Source organism: Helianthus annuus, chromosome 5 (assembly GCF_002127325.2).
Source record: "Helianthus annuus cultivar XRQ/B chromosome 5, HanXRQr2.0-SUNRISE, whole genome shotgun sequence".
Lineage (NCBI taxonomy): Eukaryota > Viridiplantae > Streptophyta > Magnoliopsida > Asterales > Asteraceae > Helianthus > Helianthus annuus.
Genome location: NC_035437.2, coordinates 174,967,332 through 174,990,083, shown reverse-complemented (window position 1 = coordinate 174,990,083; position 22,752 = coordinate 174,967,332). Strand labels below are relative to the sequence as shown.

Genomic DNA, 22,752 nt, shown 5'->3' with positions numbered 1-22,752 from the left:
TATATTTGTCCAAGTACATTTCATTAAAATATTTTCTTAATTAAAAAACCCCAAATAAATACCCTCCTTCACACACCCTCTCTCACTCTCTGGTACCTCACCACACATCCAAACCCCCTAAACCACCCCTCCCTTTGATCTGTGTACTGGCCAACCACCACCACCACCACCATCTGGTGGTGGCACGACGAAGAAAGAGAGAGAGAGAGAGAGAGAGAGAGAGAGAGACGGCGAAGAAAGAGAGTGACGGCGATGAGAGAGAAACCGGAGCAGGGGAGACAGCGGAGCCACGCCGCCGCCAGCGGCGTCACTGTTTTTGGTCCGACGAGTTGTTTTACCGGTAACACTTCTCTCTGTTTCTCTCGTCCTTTTAATTTACTTCTCTCTATTTACTTTACGGCGGCGGCGCTAGGGATTTTATTAAAGGATTGGGGGTTTTCTATGAATATTGAATATTAATAAGGGTATATAAAGGAATTAATAATTTATTTACTTTAGTTTTTTAATTAAGAAAATGTTTAATGAATTGTACTTGGACAAATATACCCCTGCACAAAAAGACAAAAAGGCATGTTGGAACAGTAAAAAATGAAAGTTTTTGAGATTTGGACTAAAATGACAACAAAATGCAAACCACAGGGACCCAAATTTAAAAAGTTTGAGATTTGGACTAAAATGACAAAACTGCCCAAACCACAGGTACCAAAATGACAGTTTACTCCAATAGTACTCTTCATTTAATCTGTCTGACTTAACTGAGTTTTAATTTTTAGATTGAAGTGGTATGTTTTCAGTATATCAAAATGGTGCATTTTATGTAAATTGTGGCATGATGAGTGATTGCTACCGAATTTGTCTCAAATTTTGGTTTAAAAAGGGAACAAATGAGTAAGTTTGAAGGTGTAGAGATTGGAAATGTTGGGCCCATGTGTGAGTTTATATATCTGGTTGCTTCATATCTTTTTTTCCCTAAAAATCTATAATATATCACTTTTATAATTATTCGTCCTTTCATTGTTCCTATCCCTTTTACCCTAAGAAACCTTTTATACAAGTCAATAACCACACCATATATGTTATACACAATCATAAATGATAAAACAAAAAAAATATGGATCTGAATTTTGGAATGTATGTTAAAATATCAAAAATAAAAAAAACCGACAAATAAATATTGTGAATTAACAGCTAATTGATCATGTGATGTAGTGAAATTCTAAATACCATGTGATAAATACGGAGACTAAATTAAATAAAGAAACCATTAAGAGGCAGTATAACGTTAAAACATATCGTATGGATTATCAATTAATGTTTATTCATGTCTTATTATTATTTATTTATTTATTGAAATTATTGAACTTCCACTATAATTTGAAATCACAAGAATGTTATATTGAAAACGAATTCATGAAGCAGTAACTATTGTCCCTATGTATATGGAGTGGCAATATTATGAACCATGCGAAAGTTAAAGTCCTAAAGAGGCCACCAATAATAATTTGTTCAAGATATTAATGACATTCATTTAAAGTGAAAGCCTAACCCCCCTACCCCTAGTTAGAACAAATGATTTATGGCATTAATCATAGTGATGGACGCGCAACCCCTAACCATCCAAGTCAGTGGCGAAACTTGAAAATTTCCACCGGGGGGTCGGAAGTCACCGGACCTAAAAGTTCTATATAAGTAAAAAAAAAACTTTATAATACCGGGGGGTCGAAAACGTATATACCTAAAAAATTCTATACGAAACGTACATACCTAAAAAATTCTATACGAAACGTACATACATAACACTACTGAGCGAAAAGTTCGGGGGGTCGGGCCCCCCTCCCCCCGGCCCCTTGAAAGCTACGCCTCTGATCCAGGTCCCTCAAACGGGTCTTAAACATCATACCTAGCTATACGGTGAGAAAATGGTGGTCGATGCAGAATTCTTGGATGTTGCACAGACCAATAGATATGTATGATGGGAGAGAGAGAGAGGGGCATGACTGAAAGTTATAACTCGTTTGAAATCAAAGGAGTTATTCTGTTTAAAAACTGGTAAAATAGTGAGTTCATATAAATTTGTGAGATTTGTAACCTTTAATTACTTAAAATAACCAAATATTTATTGTTGAGTTGGCAGTTTAAACCATAGTTGTAATTGTGATTTCTCAAAGTTTAGACCAAATGTTTAATATGGCATCGTCACATAGTTCACTTTTGTATGTGTATTAAGGTTTAACTTTCCAATAACCATTCATTTAAAGATATTTTGCTAATTTCATTTTTATTTAAAAGTGTGTGTGTGTTCCCTGATTTGCTGATTGAATTTCTAGCACTTCGTAATTATCCATGAAGCATAACTTGATACATAAAATTTTTGCACCTGTTAAACTAACAAAAAGCAAATAAAATTCCTCTTTAAAAAAAATAGGCCATAGTTATATTATTTCATAAGGTAATAAAAACTTGTATATAAATTTAAGAATAATTGTTTGTATTATAACAAATAATAAACTTAAAATTTGTTTTGAGAATTCTAGGAACTAAACAAATAATAGACTTAAAATTTGTTTTGAGAATTCTAGGAACTAAAAACTACCAAATCTTGAAATTGAAGGAAAAGAAAAAGAATTTTGTTTAAAGTGGACAATCGTGTCAGTGGGCCCAATCTGACCCCACGTCTCTCGGCCCAACTTCGACAGCAAGCGAACAACAAGAGTAATAAAAAACATAGTTGTGGGCTTCTGGTTTTTTGGGCCCATGCAATTAATCTTTTCACGGCCCAGTTTTTGTGTGTTCCCGGTCCACACAAAACATAAGAAGAAGAAGAAGAAATAAAACATTCTTTTTGCTATTTCATGAAGGAGCATCTTATGATAAAAAATAAAAATAAAAAATAAAAAAAAACATATACACTATTTCAAACATATTCTGGGATCACAGTTTCAAATATGTTTAAAATTCAAGGAGATATGTTCCCTTAGTGTTGTGCAACAACCGGACCAAACCGCTAAGATTCAAAACTGTTAACATGCTAAATACGATAATCAGAACTGGATCCTATGATAACCTACTGGTTCGATTCGAAACCAGAACCAACTGTTAGTTAAATCCTAAAATTAATAAGTAAATAAAAAAAATTCACAACCATCAAACCAACCAAAACATATAACAATTGCAACATTTAAAGTTCAAACAATCCAAAGTAAAAGTAGCAACAATAAAAGGTTTCAAATCATAAAACGAAATCTGAATTAAACCATTTCAATCGTTTTTAGATGATTGTTCAAATAAATTATCTTCAAACTTTATTCGATCTTTATCTTCTCGATCTTCTCATAAACATCTATATAAAACCAAATGTGAGCAATTAAAAAAAGAAGTGAAAAAAATTAACAAAATGACAATATTTATCTTTTGTGAACTTGTAACGACGATAATTCACCACTCAAAAAAAAAAAAAAAAAATTTGAAACGCTAGGAGTTGAGATTTGAGAATTGAGATGGAATCTGGACGTATAGGATTGAAGACACCACCTTAAAACTTCTGGGAAGGTGGATCGTATGTAAGCGGAAGAGATTAGAATGTGGATGGTCGGAAGTTCGAAAGCCCATGAAATAAATATGGTTTGTAAATATTAACTTTAATCCCATCTTTAACCGAACCAAACCGGGAATTATTTTTTTCAATATATGAGAACCGGAAAACCAGCCCTATAACACCACTTCCGTTCGAATCCAGTGGCTCGGTATCGCTTCCTCAGTTTTGACGGTTCGAAACCGTGAATCATTCAGCCCCCTATGTTTCCTTGTATAAAACAATATAACATTTTTTGTTTTGGTTTGCAATTCTTCAAAGAAAAAGGACCTTAAACATATATACATATGGTGTAACTATTTGATTTTTTTTATGGCGAAGTTAACTATGTTTGAATCCTTGGTCCTTGGTCTCCTACTCTTAACTCTAATAACTTTGTCATTGGACCAAACACCTCATCCGCATCCGCAACTAGTTGATATACTATAAGCAAAAAGTAAAGAGCATAATTCATCTAAAATATATTATTTTAGTTTATTTAAGAATGAGTAAATTACTTTTTGTGTACATGTGTTTTAGTGGTTTTTACCACTTGAGTTCAAAATTAAAAAGTTTAACGCCCTAAGTCCTTAACCGTTCATTTTATAACATTTTGAGTCCCTGTGTTTTAGTGGTTGTAACCACTTGAGTCCAAAATCAAAAATACAAGTTTTAAAAAGTTGGACTCAAAATGTTATAAAATAAATGGTTAGAAACTCAGGGTATTAAAACTTTTTGATTTTAGACTTAAGTGGTTAAAACCACTAAACCACATGGCTCAAAAAGTAATTTACTCTTTAAGAAAAAAACTGTTCATATTTAAAAAATAGTTTATTTTGTTATTTCTAACTTCACTCTTATCTTTATAATAAGGGCAAGATATTCAAGAAAACGATGCTAATTGATTCAACATCCACAATTATTTTATGTGTTTAATCTATACATATACAATTACAAACAATATTCCAATCCTCAAACCCTAGTTTTGTGTATATCCATACAAACAAATTACATTTCTAAACATACACTTATATATTAATACAATACACAACTCTTTGCCTCATGAATCAAACACTTGTACATTAAACAAACTCTAGAGAGAAAATGAAGAGAGTTTGTTGTTGTAGTTTGCTTCTCTTGATTGTACATTTGAGTTTACTTAGTGAACCTTCAATGGTGTTTGCATTTGATCCCACACAAGGGTTTACTAATGTCCCCTTAACATCAAGTAGCTTCATATACCAAAAACCGTACAACGTACCTCTCAATGAACGATATAGTTTCAAGAATGGAATTCATCGCTTTTGGGTTTACGCAAATGATAAGCCATTCGAACGTGGAAGCAATACACAGCCGCGAACCGAAGCTCAAATAAAAGTAAGTTTCTACTAAAGGTCCTAACCAACAAATGTTTATTTGCCTATAACATGCATTGTTATTTGTTTACTTGTAATACCCAAGTAGTTTATTATCATATTGTAAAGATTCTTACCAAATATTATGTATCGTCAAAAACATGCATTGTTTACTTGTACAGTACAAGTGTGCAACGCATGCCATGTGACAACATCAAGATTTTGATTCTAATTCAAGTACAGCTTATTGCCCGTTTATTTTCTATTTTCGATATATTTCACAAAATATAATTAAAGGAAAATGTATTAGTTTGTCACGTGCATTAGCTAGTTATAATGTACAAGCAATCAATGCATATTTCGAGATGTGGTCAAAACTTTTACCGGATTTTCTAGTGTTGTACAATGTTTTATGTTTTTCTTAAACTATTTTTATCGTTTTACTGTGCAGCCGGACTATACGTCAGGGATTTGGCAATTCGAAGGATATGCTTTTGTACCACATGGAACGTCGGGTGCTACAATAGTGCAAATTCATGGCGCGGCCCAAGGTAACACGACACTGTTACTAAGGATATATAACGGAGATATGAGGTACTATGACAGCGAAGTAATCGCCACCGATTTATACGATAAATGGTTCAAAGTGAACTTAATTCACAATGTGGATGAAGGGAGACTTATGGTTTACATTAACGATGTGAAAAAGTTTGAATCTCATGACCAAGGTCCAGGAGACTTATATTTCAAATGTGGTGTTTATGGTGCCCCAAGTGATAAAAGTCGATATATGGAATCGAGGTGGAGAGATATTAAAATATATAAGAAGTAATAGTGAAAAGTATGAAACGTGTATAAAAAGTTAGGTGATGTAAGGTATTATTGTATTATCATTTTGTTATAATATACGGGTGTGATATATATGAAAAGTCTAAGTCTGTTTATTGTTTACAAGTCATAATTAAACGAATCATGAAATCAATATAAATTAAAATTTTAATTTAATGAATTGATTAAGTAAACCGGGATTTCTCTTATATGTTTGTCGAATCCGGTTTTAGCGTTATCAAGCCATTTTAGGTAATTGGGATTACTTATTACCAAAGGGAAATTCGAATAAGCTTCGATAAGGGTTAGGGGTGCGGAGTGTAGAGCCCTGATTAGGAAAAAAATATTCATTTGTAGCAGAAATGACCCGTCAAAATTGTTGGCCCAGGCTTCCAATCACGAACATACAAAACCAAAGACAAACGATTTGAAGAGTAGCATGTGTCATACTCTTTGTATTATTAAACTCAACTCGACAAATAAAACTGAAACATAACCCTCTATTTATACTAAACGTAAACTAATCCAAACCCAACTCAAACTCTATTTCATTAATTAACTAAACTAACTAGATTAACATATCTAATAAACAGGTAATTCTAACTAATCTAATAAATAAACCAAACTATTTTTTGTCTCTAACTAACTTGAATTATCTTTAACCCAAATTTACTTTATGGGTAATCCTTAAAATCAGAATTATCTCTTCAAAAACCAAAAGTCGCATCGGTTTGCCGAACTGATTTAATTGCCATACCGAAACACGGATTCCTGAAACATTGTGTTATTTCAACTAAATAAGGTGTTGGTTCGTTGCATATAAATACCGAGTCTTTGGTTTAGTTTGGGGCTAGAAACAAATCTAAAACACATATGCTAGTTCTAGACTTTTTGAATCATCCGACTGAGACTTCGAATAATCAATCCAAACACTTCAATTTGTGTGTGATATCGCGATTCTAAAAGGCTGCGGAAACTATAACTTACATTTATAAACTAGTGCAGAAACCAATAAAAACAAAAGAGCAACATAGTAAGAGGAAACTCAGAATGGATTTGCTATTCAAAAGGGGTTGCAACACAGCCTGTTATCCGTTTACTTGCCATTCTTATGTAATTCTTCTACAGTTAATGAAAAACTCAGTTTTAGCCCAGAATAAAGAACTAGAAGTAGGGCTGACAATTTCAGACACGGACACGAAAACACGACACGGACCGACCTTAACAGGTTCGTGTTTGGCTCTTAACTGGTTTCGTGTCTTAAACAGGTTGACACGTTAAGACCTTTTAGTTTTCGTGTCGTGTTTACCTATTTCGTGTCCGTGTCTTATCGTGTTTATGTCTTAACAGGTCATGTTCGTGTCTTAACAGGTTATTTTGTGCCTTAACAGGTCGTGTCTAACACGATATGCCAGCCCTAGACTCCACACACCACCCCTCCAGGGCGAGTTTGTGTCTTAACAGGTCGTGTTCGTGTCTTAACAGGTCATGCTCGTGTCTTAGCAAGTCGTATGATGCGCATGTAAATTTTTTCGTGTCTTAACAGGTCATGTTCGTGTAACCTGTTTATTATCAGGTTTGTGTTCATGTTTGGAAAAACTGACACGATAAAATTTTATGTCGTGTTCGTGTTTACCTGTTTTGTGTTCATGTCTTAACAGGTCATGTCTGACACAATATGTCGGCCTGAGCTAGAAGGATAGAAACAATCTTGTACAGACATAGGGTGTGTTTGGCAAAAGTAGCTGGTGGCTGATAGCTGGAAGCTGAAAGCTGGTGGCTGGAAGCTGGTAGCTAGTAGCTGTAGCATCTATATATATATATAAACATGATAAATAAGGGCTGATGTGTCATGATATAAGGGCTTGGAAAATGATGTGGCATCACCATAGGCACTCTAGAAATTGGTTTTGGCTCCAAAATTCGGGTCATAAAAATTCGTGTACATGGGTTAACACGGGATCCATTTCCTTTAATTTTGACCCGACTTCCATTTGTACGATATCTGTGTTTCTTTTCCAAAACCCTAGAGAGCCTCCATCTCCATTCCAAGCAACTGATCTTCTCTTCAAAATGTTTTCCTTTGACAAAGACTGGAGAGAGAGAGAAAGAGTACACGGTGAGTTCAGACTCAGAGATCGGCGACAATGGCTTCTTCAACCGAACGTGACAACTTCATCTATGTCGCCAAGCTTGCTGAGCAAGCCGAACGTTACGACGGTTAGAACTTTCTTCTTCTAGATCCGTTGTTTAGATTCCGATTCGTTATTATAGTTTAGAATTTTAGATTCAAATCTGTGTTAGATGTAAACATATTGAATCTGTTGAAGAAGTTGTTGAATCATGTTGATGTTTTGAGATGATAATTAGGTTAAAATTGACGAGTAAAATGTAATTTCTTTTGATTATTGTACATTATTCGATCTGTCAGAATAATGTTGGTTTTAGGGATGTTGGTTTTAATTTGTGGTAAAAAATTTTGCCAGAAAAAAAATTGATTGACTAGATGTAGATCTGAATCATACAAGTATAAGAATGCTTTGCTTGATTGAAGTTCCATTAGCCTCTTCATCGTCGTTCACTATATGATAGATGGTATCTTTTCTGTTTATTTAGAAATTAAATTAACGTGTGATTATGAAGGAGTGACCAATTAGTATTTGGTTATTTGGGGACGAGAACGAAGAGAAGATGAAATTAGGGATTTGTTTCTTGCAACCATAACATTCAAACCTGCAACTGTTGCTTTACTTTTGTCAATAAAATGATTTGAGATGCTTCCAATTATCATCATTGATTATCAGTTGTATGTTCAACATCATGTTCATAAGTTGTTGAAAAGGTAGTTTTTTAATCGTTATTTCAAATTTATATACGATTTGTTATTGTTGTGCTATATTTTCTTTGTATGTTTGATGATATTTGAACTAATTTCAGATGCTTTTTACGAGTATGGTCACTTGTATGCATAGATATTTTTTAAAATTGTTACTTAATGTGTATTTTGAAGGAATATGCTGCTGTCGAGGCAAATTGTTCGGACCCATCCAGTGAGATCAGGTATACTTCAAACAACTATCATGTAAAATTTATATATGATGTAACAAACCATCCTAAAACAACGACAATGCCAAGATTGATGTTCTTGAGCTTGATCTTTCATCTCTCAACTCGGTTAACGCCTTTGTTCATACCTTCAATGCTCTTGATCTTCCACTCAACATCTTGATGTATGCCATTAACCATTTACTTCCGGTCATGGTTTTTTTTTAATCTCTTACCGGTAAAATAAACAGTCTAATAGGTCGAAAGTCGCCCAATACAAAAAACCTCCTAAAAGCTATAGATTATCATTACAATGATATCACGTGTTACTACGTTGGCATTTTTTTCTAACCGAAGAAGACTCTAAATTTGCATAAACAATGCTGGTGTTATGTTCTGCCCCTACCAACTGTCACAAGACGGGATAGAGATGCAGTTTGCGACCAATCATCTAGGTAGATCACTAATGTACCTTATTTTTCTTCTAAAGAAATTTTGATCTCTGTTACGAAGTTTAATGTTAAACGCGGGGAATAAATGTTTTCAGGTCACTTTCACTTGACAAAGATGCTACTTGATAAAATGAAGGAAACAGCTGCAAGAACTTGAATCGAGGGTAGAATTGTAAATTTATCATCAATAGCTCATCGCTACACTTATGAACAAGTGATCGTGTTCAATAAAATCAATGATAAAGATAGGTAAATCTATCAGAATTTGTTTCTAATGTCATATATGATCCTAAATTCTAATATGTTGTGTAATGATATCTTGGATTCCACTAACTTTCCTAAACTGGCTATTCTGAGAAAAAAGCATAGGGCCAGTCAAAGTTAGACAACATATTGCACGTTAATGAGCTCTCTCGACACCTACAGGTATCTATTTATTTATTTACGTTCCATTTCACTTCTGTATAGAGTTAAAGTTAACAACTTCAAATTTTGACTCTTAAAAGCCAAGAGTCAAACCTTAGTTTCATTATTTTTACTAATGTAAAATTTTATTGCTTATATCTTGACTGTTATTTTACGCAGAGATTACCAAAATAACTCCATTTTAGACATCAATGGAAAATTAAATTCCACATGTAAATGCTAGCCTAAGGTATGGTGTCTTCCTGTGCTTCTTTAGTGAGATGTATGAGTAGAGTTGGGAAGATGTGTTAGTCGGGCTGGTTCGACAAGGTCGGGTTGGCCAAGAAACCCTTTTTACCAACATTTAGTAAATAACTAATGTATTACATATGTTTACAAAACAATATTATGCCAATGATTTTAAACCTTTAGTTTCGTCCATTTCAGAATAGAGATAAAAATAAACCTAATTGAACCCTTTATTGTTAAACGGGTCAAACCTGCATGTGAATAATTCTAAAGTATGCGAATAATCTTAAAGTTCAGTGGTGTTATACCCATGATTTTGAACTTGAAAAGCATGTGAATAATCTTAAAGCCTCAAATTTCCATTGGTTTGACTTTTCATACAAGTCAAGTGGGGTTGAGTAAAAGCATGTGGCATTGATATTGTATATGTACCCAAACTTGATGAGTATACTAATCACAAGACTAGGGTTATATAGTATAAGAATAGGGTTATATAAATAGTTGATATAGTGTATATATTAAGTTCATTTTTCCTACCTGAAACAAACTGGTCGTTTATGTAATTTTTATTAATTCTACAAATCTTATTTAGTTTCACTAAGCCTTTTTTTTGGACATTTAATAAAAGTTGTGTAAGTTATGACCCCTTCTTTTGAGATAAAAAGTTAAACTAAATCAACTAATACATTAACGAGATGGGTCGAAAGTACTAATTACATATGGAGACATGTATAACTTGGGCCGAAAATTCTTCAAGTTCGTTCTTAGCCAGATCGGCTGGGAAAGTCTTGGAGAGAGCTCTGTACTATTTTTTACGAGTAAGTATATGACTGGTTGAATTTGTTGTGTTTGTGCATGCCACCAGTTATTGGTCAGTATTTGTTTGCTTCACATCTCCAATCGAGTAGATGATTCTAAGTAATTTACATGCCACCAGTTATTGGTCAGTATTTGTTGTGTTTGTGCATCACATAATAATAAAGATTCTTCTTCTAATAGGTGGTTCTTTATTAGCGTTGAGATGTTCGTGTCATATTGAAGGTTTGTAGCCTTTTTACTGAACACTTGCTGGCTATTTAAGCCTGTATTTCATCATGAGAGAATTCTGTCCGCATCATCCGAAGTGGTAGAAAGCCCCTTAAGTTAAGGAAGAGCTTTTGCGCCCCTCTCCAGATTGCATCAGTATCATTTTTAATTGTTTTGGGCTGAAAATACGTGCTTAATTGCTTTACTTTACAAAACCATGGTACACTCACATGTTGATCCAGTTTGAGAAATTGATTATGAAACCCCTGGTTACATCAGGACGAAAATGGCATACAATACCAATGGGTCAAGGTATCGCTTATATTTAGTTATGTAACATTTTAAGTTATATTTATAAATTTCTTTGGTTTTTTATTCGGTGACACTTTTTTATTTGCTTGCTATAGGCAAATGCGCCCCAATAAGGCAGGTCTTAGGTAAGAGCAAGATGATATTAGGGCTGCTAGAAGGAATCAAAATTGTGAACTTGCAGTGGTAAGTATTGAGTAATGGTCATAGTTTATTCAGTGTTTGAAATTTTGATTGTCATGCGGGTTGTTATTGATTTTTAAAACTTATATTGGTGTTACCGATTTCAGTTTAAAATGAAGCCTGAATTGCACTATGGCGATGATGACTGCCCGGTTTCTATTTCAGATAGCTTTTCAAAGGATGCCCGACTTAACTTTGAGATTGAGCTGATTGAGTTTTCTAAGATCAAGGCAAGAACTACAATTGGTTATTTATAATTTTTGTACACTAAATTCACACTATACAGGCCTAACTTTGATGTGAAGCTGCTATTTGAAGCACACACTTATAAGTTGTCAATAACTCTAAACTGAAATTGATGCAAAAATTACTTGCAGCCCTTCTTTTTTTTTTATAAGTTGTCAATGGCGTGTTGTGAATAAAAATGAACTCGGATGGTGACGTTTGTGACGTTTATGCTTATGTAGGTTGTGTTTATTTAGTTTTTGTGTGTTGTGAGCCCGAAATTGACGTTTATGCTAATGACTTTGAAAATGTTGTTTATGTACCTTTTATTATTAAAAACGAAATTTTCCTAACGACATAATTCGATTAACGTAAATTAATTTTTCCTACCCGGGTGTATACCCGGGTGATAACCTAGTTTTAGATATATTTGGTGTTTGGTAGAGTAGCTGGAGCTTTTAATAAAATGTATAAAATGACCAAAATAGACATAACTAAAAATTTAGAAAGTTGGTGCATTAAAAAGTTCCTTATTTTTAGTGGTTAAAATAGTCATTTTTCCCTAAAAGCTTGTAGCTCCTTCTAAACGCTACTAGTAGTAGCGTTCAACCAAAAGCTTCAAGCTCCTAACTTAAAAGCTTAAAGCTACTTCAACCAAACAAGACTTTTTATTGAGTTGGAGTTTTTTCTTAAAAGCTTAAAGCTAGAAGCTCCTAAAAGCTCCATGCCAAACATACCCATAACCTTTCAACATACACAACAATTATTTATCGATTGGTAGATTCTATCACAACCCCCGACCCCACCCTGGGAGCAGGATCCGTGAACCAGTCAAGTGGTACCAGTGTTTATTAAATATGCAGCGGAAAAGTTTTTTTCATCAGGATCGTAGTTAGGAAATAATTTCAGAGTTTGTAAAAACACCAAACTTTTAATATTAAACAAATGGGCTAAAACCCGTATTTCATTCAAATGCTTTTGTAGGGATAAACCCTAATTAATAAAACAAAAATTTCTTCTTTTATTCAGGTATTTATAGCCACTTTATTTAAGCCTTCAGTGCTCCATAGCTGACATCTATTATCTTTACAGCAAATTACCTGAAACGCGTTTTGAAAACATTTTATCAGCAAGAAATACTGGCGAGTTCATTCCATTTTTTATAAAAAATATATTGTTATACTTTACAGCATCAAGGGTTTTTACATTTGTTTATATTTACCCAAAAACTCAATCAGTATTTGTCACATGGTGGCAGTTCCGATGTGATGGTGGTCATATCACTCATTGGCTAATATATATATATATATATATATACCTTACTATTATTCAAAGGTATTTGTCCCTAGCCGATTCCCGTAACGGTGGTCATATCACTGTTGATCATTCTTTCAACCAGTGAATGTGATCGCATCACTGTTGATCGTTCTTTCAACTAGTGATTGTGGTCGTATCATTGTTGATCGTTCTTTCAACTAGTGACTGTGGCCCTATCACTGTTGATCATTCTTTCAACAAGTGACTGTGGTCATAATACTGCTGATCATTTTTTCAACTAGTTACTGTGGTCATATCACTATTGATCATTCTTCCAACAAGGCCGACTCTTGGGCAATTATAATGAAGCCAATGCTTTAGGCCACCACTTGTATTGGGCCTCCAGTTTTAAGGAAAAAATATATATAATTATGAGTTATTACGAAATTGGGCTTCTGGTGTAATTTGAATTTGGGCTCCTTAATTGATAAAAAGAACTGGCTATAATTTATGGTCTACAGGGAATTACTGACTATAATTATTTTTTTAATAGAATATAGGAATAAGAATTCAGTTATTTTAAAAGGAAAATAAACACTAACTAAAAGTTGGGGGTCTTGAATTTCGGGTTTGTTTTAGGCCACTAAAAAGATTGAGTCGGCCCTGGTTTGCAAGACTACATCAACTATTCTCTTAGTTTTTCATTTATCTTCATTAAGTTTACTTTAAATCCATTTTTTTAATTGTTTCCATGTCTACATTAGCTATTCTCTTAATTTTTTCATTTATCTTCATCATTAAGTTTACTTTAAATCCATTTTTTTAATGTGAAACACTAAGATCTCTTTCCACTGCTTTTATTGAGGCCATTTCAAAGCAATAAAAGACAAAAAGCATGACTACATTTATTGAATAACTTTGAATAGAACGTAACAAGTGTCAATATGGAGCCTAGATACGAATATACTTTTTAGGTTTTTGTATGGTTTTGGACTATTAAGACCGTAGGGTATGGTGGGGCTTGGGCTTGAGTTGGGGTATTAGTTGACACGTGGATATTGAATATTAACAAACCCAAAGTCAAGTTTTAAGGGGTATGATGGGGCTTGGGTTGGGCGTGGCTGGGCTGGCGTGGCCAAACCACATCAACATTTTTTTTAATATATATATATATATATATATATATTTATATTTATAACTACATAAATAATAAACATACATATTTTTTTTTAAAACTAAATAAACATACATAATAATTATCAAAATAAAAAACAATCATTCTTCGTCGTCTTCGTCGGTTTCGAACCCAGGAATCGTTGAAACATATCCACCAAATCAGATCAAAGGTTGTGATGTATATCCCTTGACTTGATCAAAAATTCATTTACCGCTTTATCTTGGTCTGTTACGTTACCTGGTTGGGGGTCATCGTCATCATAGTAGGTAACGACCGCTCTACCTTCATCCTCCAAAATCAGGTTGTGAAGAATGATACATGTGTACATCACGTTTCCAAGCTGATCCTTGTCCCATAGTCGACAAGGCATTACCAACTATTGTGAAGACTTTCTCTAGCTACACGTGCTGACATTTTTAAATAGTCATCCATAATGTCCGAACTATTGCCGTACGCTAACTGCCTAAGTGCGGCCGTGACCTTTTGCCACGTACTAAATCCTAATTGCCCGACTACATCGGGTTTTTGTTGGAAATAAACATACTTCTCCTCAAGATCTCTAGATATCCTTAAAAATAAGTTTCTACTCATACGAAAACAACGCCTAAACATTTTTTCATCATACTTAGGTTCCGCTGAGAAGTAATCGCTTACCAACAAATCGTTAGCGGTGTGCCGTTCACGAGCGATGTACCTTCTCCTGCGTTTAGGTTATTGAGTCTCTTCCTCCTCCTCTTCGTCTTCCACGATAGCTTTCACCACCGTCGCGATCGTTTGTAGAAATATTTCCGCACCATCGTCCGATGATGATGACGATTCAGTATAACTTGAAGAACTCATGGCAAGATTGTGTTTTATGTGTTTGATATTGTGTGAGAAAAATGATAAATATGGTAAGGTATTTATAAAGGATTTTTTTTTAAATAGCCCCCAACGGCTAGCCCAACGGCTAGTTTGGTTTGGCCATTCACAGCCCGCCATGTCAGTTTGCTAGACCCGCCCCACGCCCGGCTTGAAACCCAAGCTCCAAGGGCCACGCCCCAACCCAAACTCACCCGGGATGGTGGCTTGGTCGTTTTCCCCCAACCCACGCCCAAACTCCCACCCCATACCCCATAGTCTAAAGTGGTGGTTTTATGTTTGTTTCCTTTGCTTTATAACCGTTAATTTTTATAACAAAACAATTATTTCATACTACCAAACTCATCTCTTTTCTTTAAATTAATACGTAACTTATATATAATGTCTGCCACATTTCACTCTAAAGTTTAAACTTTTAAATAACAAGTTCGAATTTAAACTACTACAATCCTAAGAGGCTTACGTCAGAATTCAATAGTGAAGCCCTTTCATTGGGCAAAATGGGCGGCAGCTGTAACAGTGCCAGGCAGCTGCCTGGCACTCCCCTATTGGTCCAACAAATTTACGGTTTATCCCGATTTAAAATTATGATTTTGCCATCAGTTCAAATTTATGTTTTCGCCCCCGCTTAAAAATAAATTTACGTTTTTGCTCCCAGCTAAATATTTCAATTTTACCCCCGGTTAAAAATTACGATTTTACCCGTTTCAATTTACAGTTTTGCCATTAGTTTTTTTTTCCCTTAAAATTACGATTTTGCCATCATGTCAAAGTTATGTTTTTGCCCACGCTTAAAAATAAATTTACGCTTTTGCTCCCGGCTAAAAATTCTAATTTTGCCATCGGCTCAAATTTACGATTTTGCTCCGTATAAATTTATACTTTCGCCATTAGTTTTTTTTCTCAAAACCAGGTTACGATTTTGCCCTCAACTTAAATTTACATTTTGCCCATCGTTTTTGTTTTATTTCCTGGTGACATTACAGGTTTGCCCCCAGTGCAAAATTACAGTCTGCCGACAACTTCCTGACACTCGCCCGTTGGTCCATTTAGTTTACGATTTATCCCTGAATTAAAATTATGATTTGGCCCTCGGTTAAAAATTACGTTTTTCCCATCGTTTTAGTTGTTTACCAAAACTATAAATGTTTTTTTAATTGTTTTACTCGATTTAATTTCTTCCCGTGTCAAAGAGTTGCCTAACATTGGCTCATTAGTCCTGATAAATTACAGTTTTGCTCTGAGCCCAAAAATACGGTCTTATCATCGTTTTTTTTTTCACCTAGCAAAATTATAGTAGTCTTTTTTTAATTGGTTGCGAATTATTCGGTCATCGCCCCGCAACGCGGGCGGGCATCTACTAGTTGTATTACATGTATAAAAAGATGTAACATATTTTATTTGCTATTTTTCTTATTTTTAGTGACAACCTTTTATTCTATCTCTACAAACTTAAAAATAATACTGATAATGATAATAATAAACCCTAAAAAGCCAGCATATCATTGGGCTTACAAAGATTTTATTTTTATTTGAACCCTCCACTAAAAATGTTATATTAAAAAAAAACATGTGGATTGGATGATTGAATAAACATGTGTATTATACTAATAAAATAAAATGTTATTTATACTGTATAATAAAAGTTATCTTTCAACTACGTATTAACTTTGGTTTTTAAATATACCATCTATTTTTTATTATTATTTAACATACTGTATTTTTACCATCTTTATCATGCAACCACATTAAATATTCGATTTTTTTTAAATCACTCATAAAAACAACTATCATCATTACACTCCTTTTTTAAATGTTTCACTGAACATAATTTTAGACTTGGTGAAACTTGTAAAAAAAATAAATTTATTTATAAATTTATAATTAATTTCATATTAAATTCATTTGGTTAATGATATAAAAACTATCTTTAATTAACTAAAAAATAAGTATCAACAATTAATAAGTATAAACAATAAATGTCAATAATTAATAATTATTTAATATTTTATTAATCCAACCCTACATAATACATGAATTTCTCCCTAGTGTGCGTGTGTGTATATATATATATATATATATATATATATATATATATATATATATATATATATATATATAGGTCGGTTAACGTACAAAATGCCTTAAAGTACATTGCGTACGCGAGGCATTATCAACATGCGATTTTGGTTATTCATCAACATGCGATTTTGGGTGTTCATCAATATACGATTTTGGTTATTTATCACCATGCTATTTATATACTTGTTTGACCATGCGGACTTCTGAATTTATGAACATGCGATTTCTTGTTATAACGTGCGACTTGCCATCACGTACACAATATACGTTAAGCCATATTATACGATATACTTTATATATTTATATATATATATATATATACATATATTGTTTGTGTATAACGAGTCTAAAACATTAATTTTTGTACATGTCAACCACGACCAATTTATTAAATAATCAAAAATACCAACCATACTTTTTTTTCTTAGACTACCCGTAGTGGGGCGGTATGCCGCAGGAAACAAGGCCATGGCGCCCCCATAGCGCCCGGTCACACCACTACGGCCGACGCTATGGGTGAGAAAATTTCAATGCTCGCGAACACCATCATGGCGTGACCCATTCTTCCCCGCTCACATACATATATATACATGCATATATATCTCCACTACACACTCAAGTTATATTAAGTTCCCCTCTTACGCGTTTCATCACTTGTTGCATAACGCCCTACAAAGGGCTTTATAGCTACACATGAAGTTAAATGGATTGAATGTAACAAAAAAAAAAAAAAAAAGATTGATTACCCTCTTTGCCGAATTCACGTGTTATAGACAATATGCAGGCAGCAGAACTTAGGCATTTACACCATTCATGGATTTGATTCATCCTCTCTCACATTCATCATTAATAATAAATAAAATTTTAAATTCATTTCCAATTTATAACATAAAACAATTTTTTGAAACCCATGAGTTATTTTTTTCTTCTCCTTTTCTAATGTAATATGTATTCTCATTCCATTTAAAAGAAAACACAAGGTAAGTTTTATTAGGTTTAAAGTGGAAGTGAAAAGCAAAAGGTAAAAGAAAGGGAAGTTGTCTTTTAGTTGGTTGTCATTAAATAGTTCAGTGCTTTTGGGTTTTTCCATACGTTTAAAAACGACAAAAACTGGTGGTCCGAACCCCACCCGTGGCTCAGTCATCAGGTTCAGGCTCTGGCTCTGTTTTTTGGAAACATCAGACCCACATCAGGTCTTGTTTTAACGGCTTTCAAACCTGTGTTTGGACCTTCATTGGAGATTATGGGCTCCTTGGTACATTATTTGACCCTCTACTTCAATAATAATTTCTTTTGACTTTAGTTATTAGTAATCATTTCCTATGTAATTATGAGTAGGAAATAATGAGAATAATAGTTGTAATGGTAAACCTAGCTTAGGGTGTCCGGAGTAGGCGGCAAACCCACTCGGCAAAGTGGTTTACCGCGTGATAACATCGCCGCCGGTTGGTTTTGCTGATCAGCAAACATGGAGAGGCGGTGAACCTTCACCGAAGCGGGGAGAGGGAGGGAAGGAGAGAGAGGGGGTGTTTGTGGTGGGATCCATGCCATCTCAACCAATTACACATTTTTTTTAAATAGTTTACCAATTCATAAAGTGTCTAACCATTGCCAACACTTTTGAGCATAGTTTGAACAATTAAGGTTGAATGACATGACACACTCTCATTGGTTGATTTTGAAGTTTACCACTTTCAAGTGTCTAACCACTCCCTACACCCTTAGTATATTTTTTTTGAACGACAAATTTGAATCAATGACAGACCATCCATTTTCACTAGACAATAATGTTTATACATCAATTCGGGAGAAAACATAATAAATATGGGAAACACCTTCTTCTGGGAATTGAACCCATGACTCTAATGGTCTCTAAACCTTATCTCACCTTCAAGATGTCACTAGTCTATAATGCTATAATTACTATTTAAATCTCAACATTATTATATATAGAGTGAACGGTTAGATATGTTATTTTAGTGAGCAAGAGAGTCGAAAAATACTTTCATTATACATGTATGAAGTTATATTTTTAATCATATCACCTAAACTTTAGTGACTCAATTGACTTGTTGTATGTGGGTTTCCCCATCCTAACAAGACTCAAGAGGATATGTCATTGCGAGTCTATAAAAGCTTCTGTCCGATCAGTTATACTTCTACCCCTAAGATTTATGACTTTGTCTTTAGTAATATCGGTTTTGACATTCAAAAGGAGTTTGCGACGCAACTTCTTGTACGTTTACCTGTCACTTATTTGTAGTTGGTTGTTTGGCGTGAAGGGAAGATTGCAAAAACCTTTGAAAAAAAGTTGTACAATATCTTTTTCTATCGGAGGCACTGAGCTTCTTCCGCACCAATCAGTTAACCCTTGAAGGTATCTATAGTTACCATTAAGTTTGTGAGAATTGACAAACATATAAGTATATAACTAACATTAAAAGTACCAACAAATTGATGGTATTATTTTATATAGTAGAATGATGTAAAATGTTACAAAAAAGTGTTCCATAGTTTATTCTTTTGTAGTTTTGTCAAAATACCTAGTTTGAATATTTTATTCTTTTGTAGTTTTGTCAAAATACCTAATTTGAACTTCATGCATGGAAGTTATCCTATAGCATAGTAATGGCTGTTAAGGAAGACAAGACAAAGGGCTTTGTATTTTTAATTTGTTGCTTGAATAAGGTTGGTTGTTTGTTTCTTAAAACTGTCCCTTTGTTGTTGTCTCAAAATTTAAAAAGATGGTTTCTTTCAAGATTTTATTCTCTCAATTCAACCCCTACAATATTAAAATATTATGCACCTCTAAGTACCACCTCAAACAAATCAACTCAGATTCAAAACACACTGCTCTAGATTTCACACACACACAACACACACATGGTCTCATATAATACACACACATTGTCACACAAAATACATATATATTTTATATATGCACACATCCATGCAAATAAATACATATGTAAAGAAACATATAATATCTATGCATAGCATACATATGTATGTATGTTTATATGTGTATAGATGTATAAATAAGCATAATATTTATAAAAAGAAGATAACTTAAAAGAGGTGCTGATCACAAGACTAATGATTTAAGAATAATAATCTCCATCATGAACATCATCTTTATTGTTACCCTCCACAGTCCACACCCTCCTTTTCCTCTCCTTTCTCTTTATATTTTTTTACAAATATTATTAAAAACCATACCCAACTCATGGAGCTTAATTACTTTCTTTATGACTTTTATACCCACAGGATATATTAAGCAGAAGATTCACCTTTTGGCTAATCCAGTTTTCAAAGTTGACGCCTCATTGACTTGTAAAATATGTATCGAGACTTGTATAGTTTGTTTGGGTTGTAAAACCTTTCATTTGACCACCTCATTCTTTCAAATCAGATTAACTTGTCTTGTGACTAGTTTGGTAGTTTAAACACACTAAAAGGAATTATAAAAAAAAAGGTTGTGTCTAAATGAATATCACTATTTTTTCTACCAATTAACATACATAATTTCAAATTCTATTTCTAAATTTATGAATTTGTCCATTTCAACCTTATAAGAAGAGATATTTTTCATAAACATTGTTCTGGTCGACTACAAGCCCTTTGATATGTCTAATTCTTTTCTTCTTATCTTCTCACTTTATTTTAACATGTGTTTCAATCTCAAAACTCGAGTAACCTAGGTATCTTTAGTTTCGTTCTCAACAATACCAAGTTAGTTCCATCACGCATGGAAATTGAACTCTAACCATTTAAAGTAAAGTTAAACATCTTGGTACCGCTAGGCCATTTGGTTTTAATCACATATGTATGAACTAAATACGATTAATATGTTATATAAAATGAAACTAAATCGCAAAATTAAAACATAAATGATATTTTTTTGGGTTATTGGATTTTAGTAATCCTAAGTTTCACCTGTTGGCCGATAATAATCCCAACTTTAAAAATTCTCTCTAATAATCCTAACTTGTAAAAGTTTGGCCGCCATTGATCCTTTTCAAACATATAAGAATTTGGTCTCCTCAATAGATTCAATTACACCTAGAGACTCCTTAATTGATTTAAGTGCACATATGTTAGAAAAGGATCAATGGCGGCCAAACTTTTACAAGTTGGGATTATTAGAGGGAACTTTTAAAGTTAGGATTATTATCGACCAACAGTTGAAACTTAGGATTATTAAAATCCAATATCCCTATTTTTTATGTCTTGATGGAAAATAACTAAATCTTTGCATACATCCTTTTCCAAATCTAGATTGTTACCTAATAATTTGTTATAACTTTCTGTACTTAAGACAACGACTATATGTGTGTAGTATATACATGTAGATAATTTAACTTTTAGCACCACTTAGATAGCGGAAGAAAAAAAATAGAGTAACGATAAAATACAAATTTTTTAATGTTGTGTACAAATTAAAATCGTTGTCTATAAATAAGAAATGAATCATAAAATTTGTCACATTTAATATGCCATTATATATTCATAACTATAAGGGTTATTGGATTTTAATAATCCTAAGTTTCACCTGTTGGACGATAATAATCTCAAATTTGCAATTTTCCCTCCAACGATCCCACCTTGTAAGAATTTGACCCCTATTAATCATTTTCTAACATATAAGAATTTGGCTCATATTAATCATCTTCTAACATATAAGAATTTGGTCTCCTCAATAGATTCAAGTGCACCGGCAGACTCCTTAAATGATTTAAGTGTACCTATGTTGGAAAAGGATCCACGGGGGTCAAATTCTTACAAGTTGGGATCGTTGGAGGGAATTTTTAAAGTTGAGATTATTATCGGCCAACAGGTGAAACTTAGGATTATTAAAATCCAATAACCCTAACTATAAAGAATAGTGTAGTTAGACTATGTGTAGTGGAATAATTAAAACGTGCAAAAGTTATTGTCACTCAGTGTCAAATAGGCAATAGGGTTTTACCTAAACCATACATTCACAAGGGTGTAGAGGTGTTAATACAATGGCATTGAGAGGGGCTCATGCCCATTAAAAAGGGTATAATGGTGTGTAGGGCGTCAAAAGGTGAGATGGAGTGGGTGCAACCCGACTGCACAGTCTTATAAAAGCTAAAATAATTTCATGATTGTTTTTTCTTTTTCTCTATATGCCGTAACTCATTACAAATGAACAACACATCCTCTATTTTTTTTTTTAAATCACGAAATGAGAATTTCGAATCCTTCAAAGGAAACCTATGCTAACTTCTTTGTCTACTCAACCGTTATCACTACTAGAAAACCAAAAGGTTTCCGGTTTTTGTCAGAAATGCGTAGAAAATGGCCCTTTTCGACACAACATATCTTTGTCGCTATTTTGTCACAAGTCTATTGTAAAATGATGGGGCTTTTTTGTCGAAAGAGTTTGATTTTTCATAAATTTCATTCGTCGGAAATGTGTCATAAATTTGATTAGGAAAAGAAGACCCGTTTTTGTGTAACAAATAATCATCCATCAATCATAATGATTATATTTTTCTATTTGTTAAAATTTCACTTCTAGTCATTTAAAAAAATCATGCATATTAGGTCATGATTGTACACATATGTGTTATAGATGAATAAACATTTGGGACAACATATGTAATCTTTAAAAGAAAATTTATAAAAAATGAAACTTAACCATACTAATATGAACCATTAGTGTAATTTACACTTATATCTAGTAGTACTACATATTAT

General features: G+C 33.5%; 1 protein-coding gene and 1 long non-coding RNA gene across 2 annotated transcripts; both read left to right on the top strand.

Annotated features, from left to right (window-relative positions):
* Positions 1-4,671: 4,671 nt before the first annotated feature.
* Positions 4,672-5,855, top strand: LOC110939491 (citrate-binding protein). Its single transcript, XM_022181069.2, has 2 exons — positions 4,672-4,948; positions 5,378-5,855. Exons 1-2 carry the CDS (start codon positions 4,676-4,678, stop codon positions 5,756-5,758), a joined length of 654 nt encoding a protein of 217 aa, XP_022036761.1. The 5' UTR covers positions 4,672-4,675; the 3' UTR covers positions 5,759-5,855.
* Positions 5,856-8,751: 2,896 nt separating this feature from the next.
* On the top strand, positions 8,752-11,877 carry LOC110939490. The gene is made up of 6 exons (XR_002592297.2): positions 8,752-9,254; positions 9,347-9,677; positions 9,837-9,906; positions 10,905-11,243; positions 11,339-11,426; positions 11,531-11,877. It is a non-coding gene; the product is annotated as an uncharacterized LOC110939490 (long non-coding RNA).
* The last annotated feature ends 10,875 nt before the right edge of the window (positions 11,878-22,752 follow it).

What these genes read in the sequence shown, in the direction of transcription:
- LOC110939491 (XM_022181069.2), top strand. Translation starts at nt 4,676, where the DNA reads ATGAAGAGAGTTTGTTGTTGTAGTTTGCTTCTCTTGATTGTACATTTG. An exon ending in GAACCGAAGCTCAAATAAAA is followed by an intron (nt 4,949 to 5,377) that starts GTAAGTTTCTAC and finishes TTTACTGTGCAG; the next exon opens with CCGGACTATACGTCAGGGAT.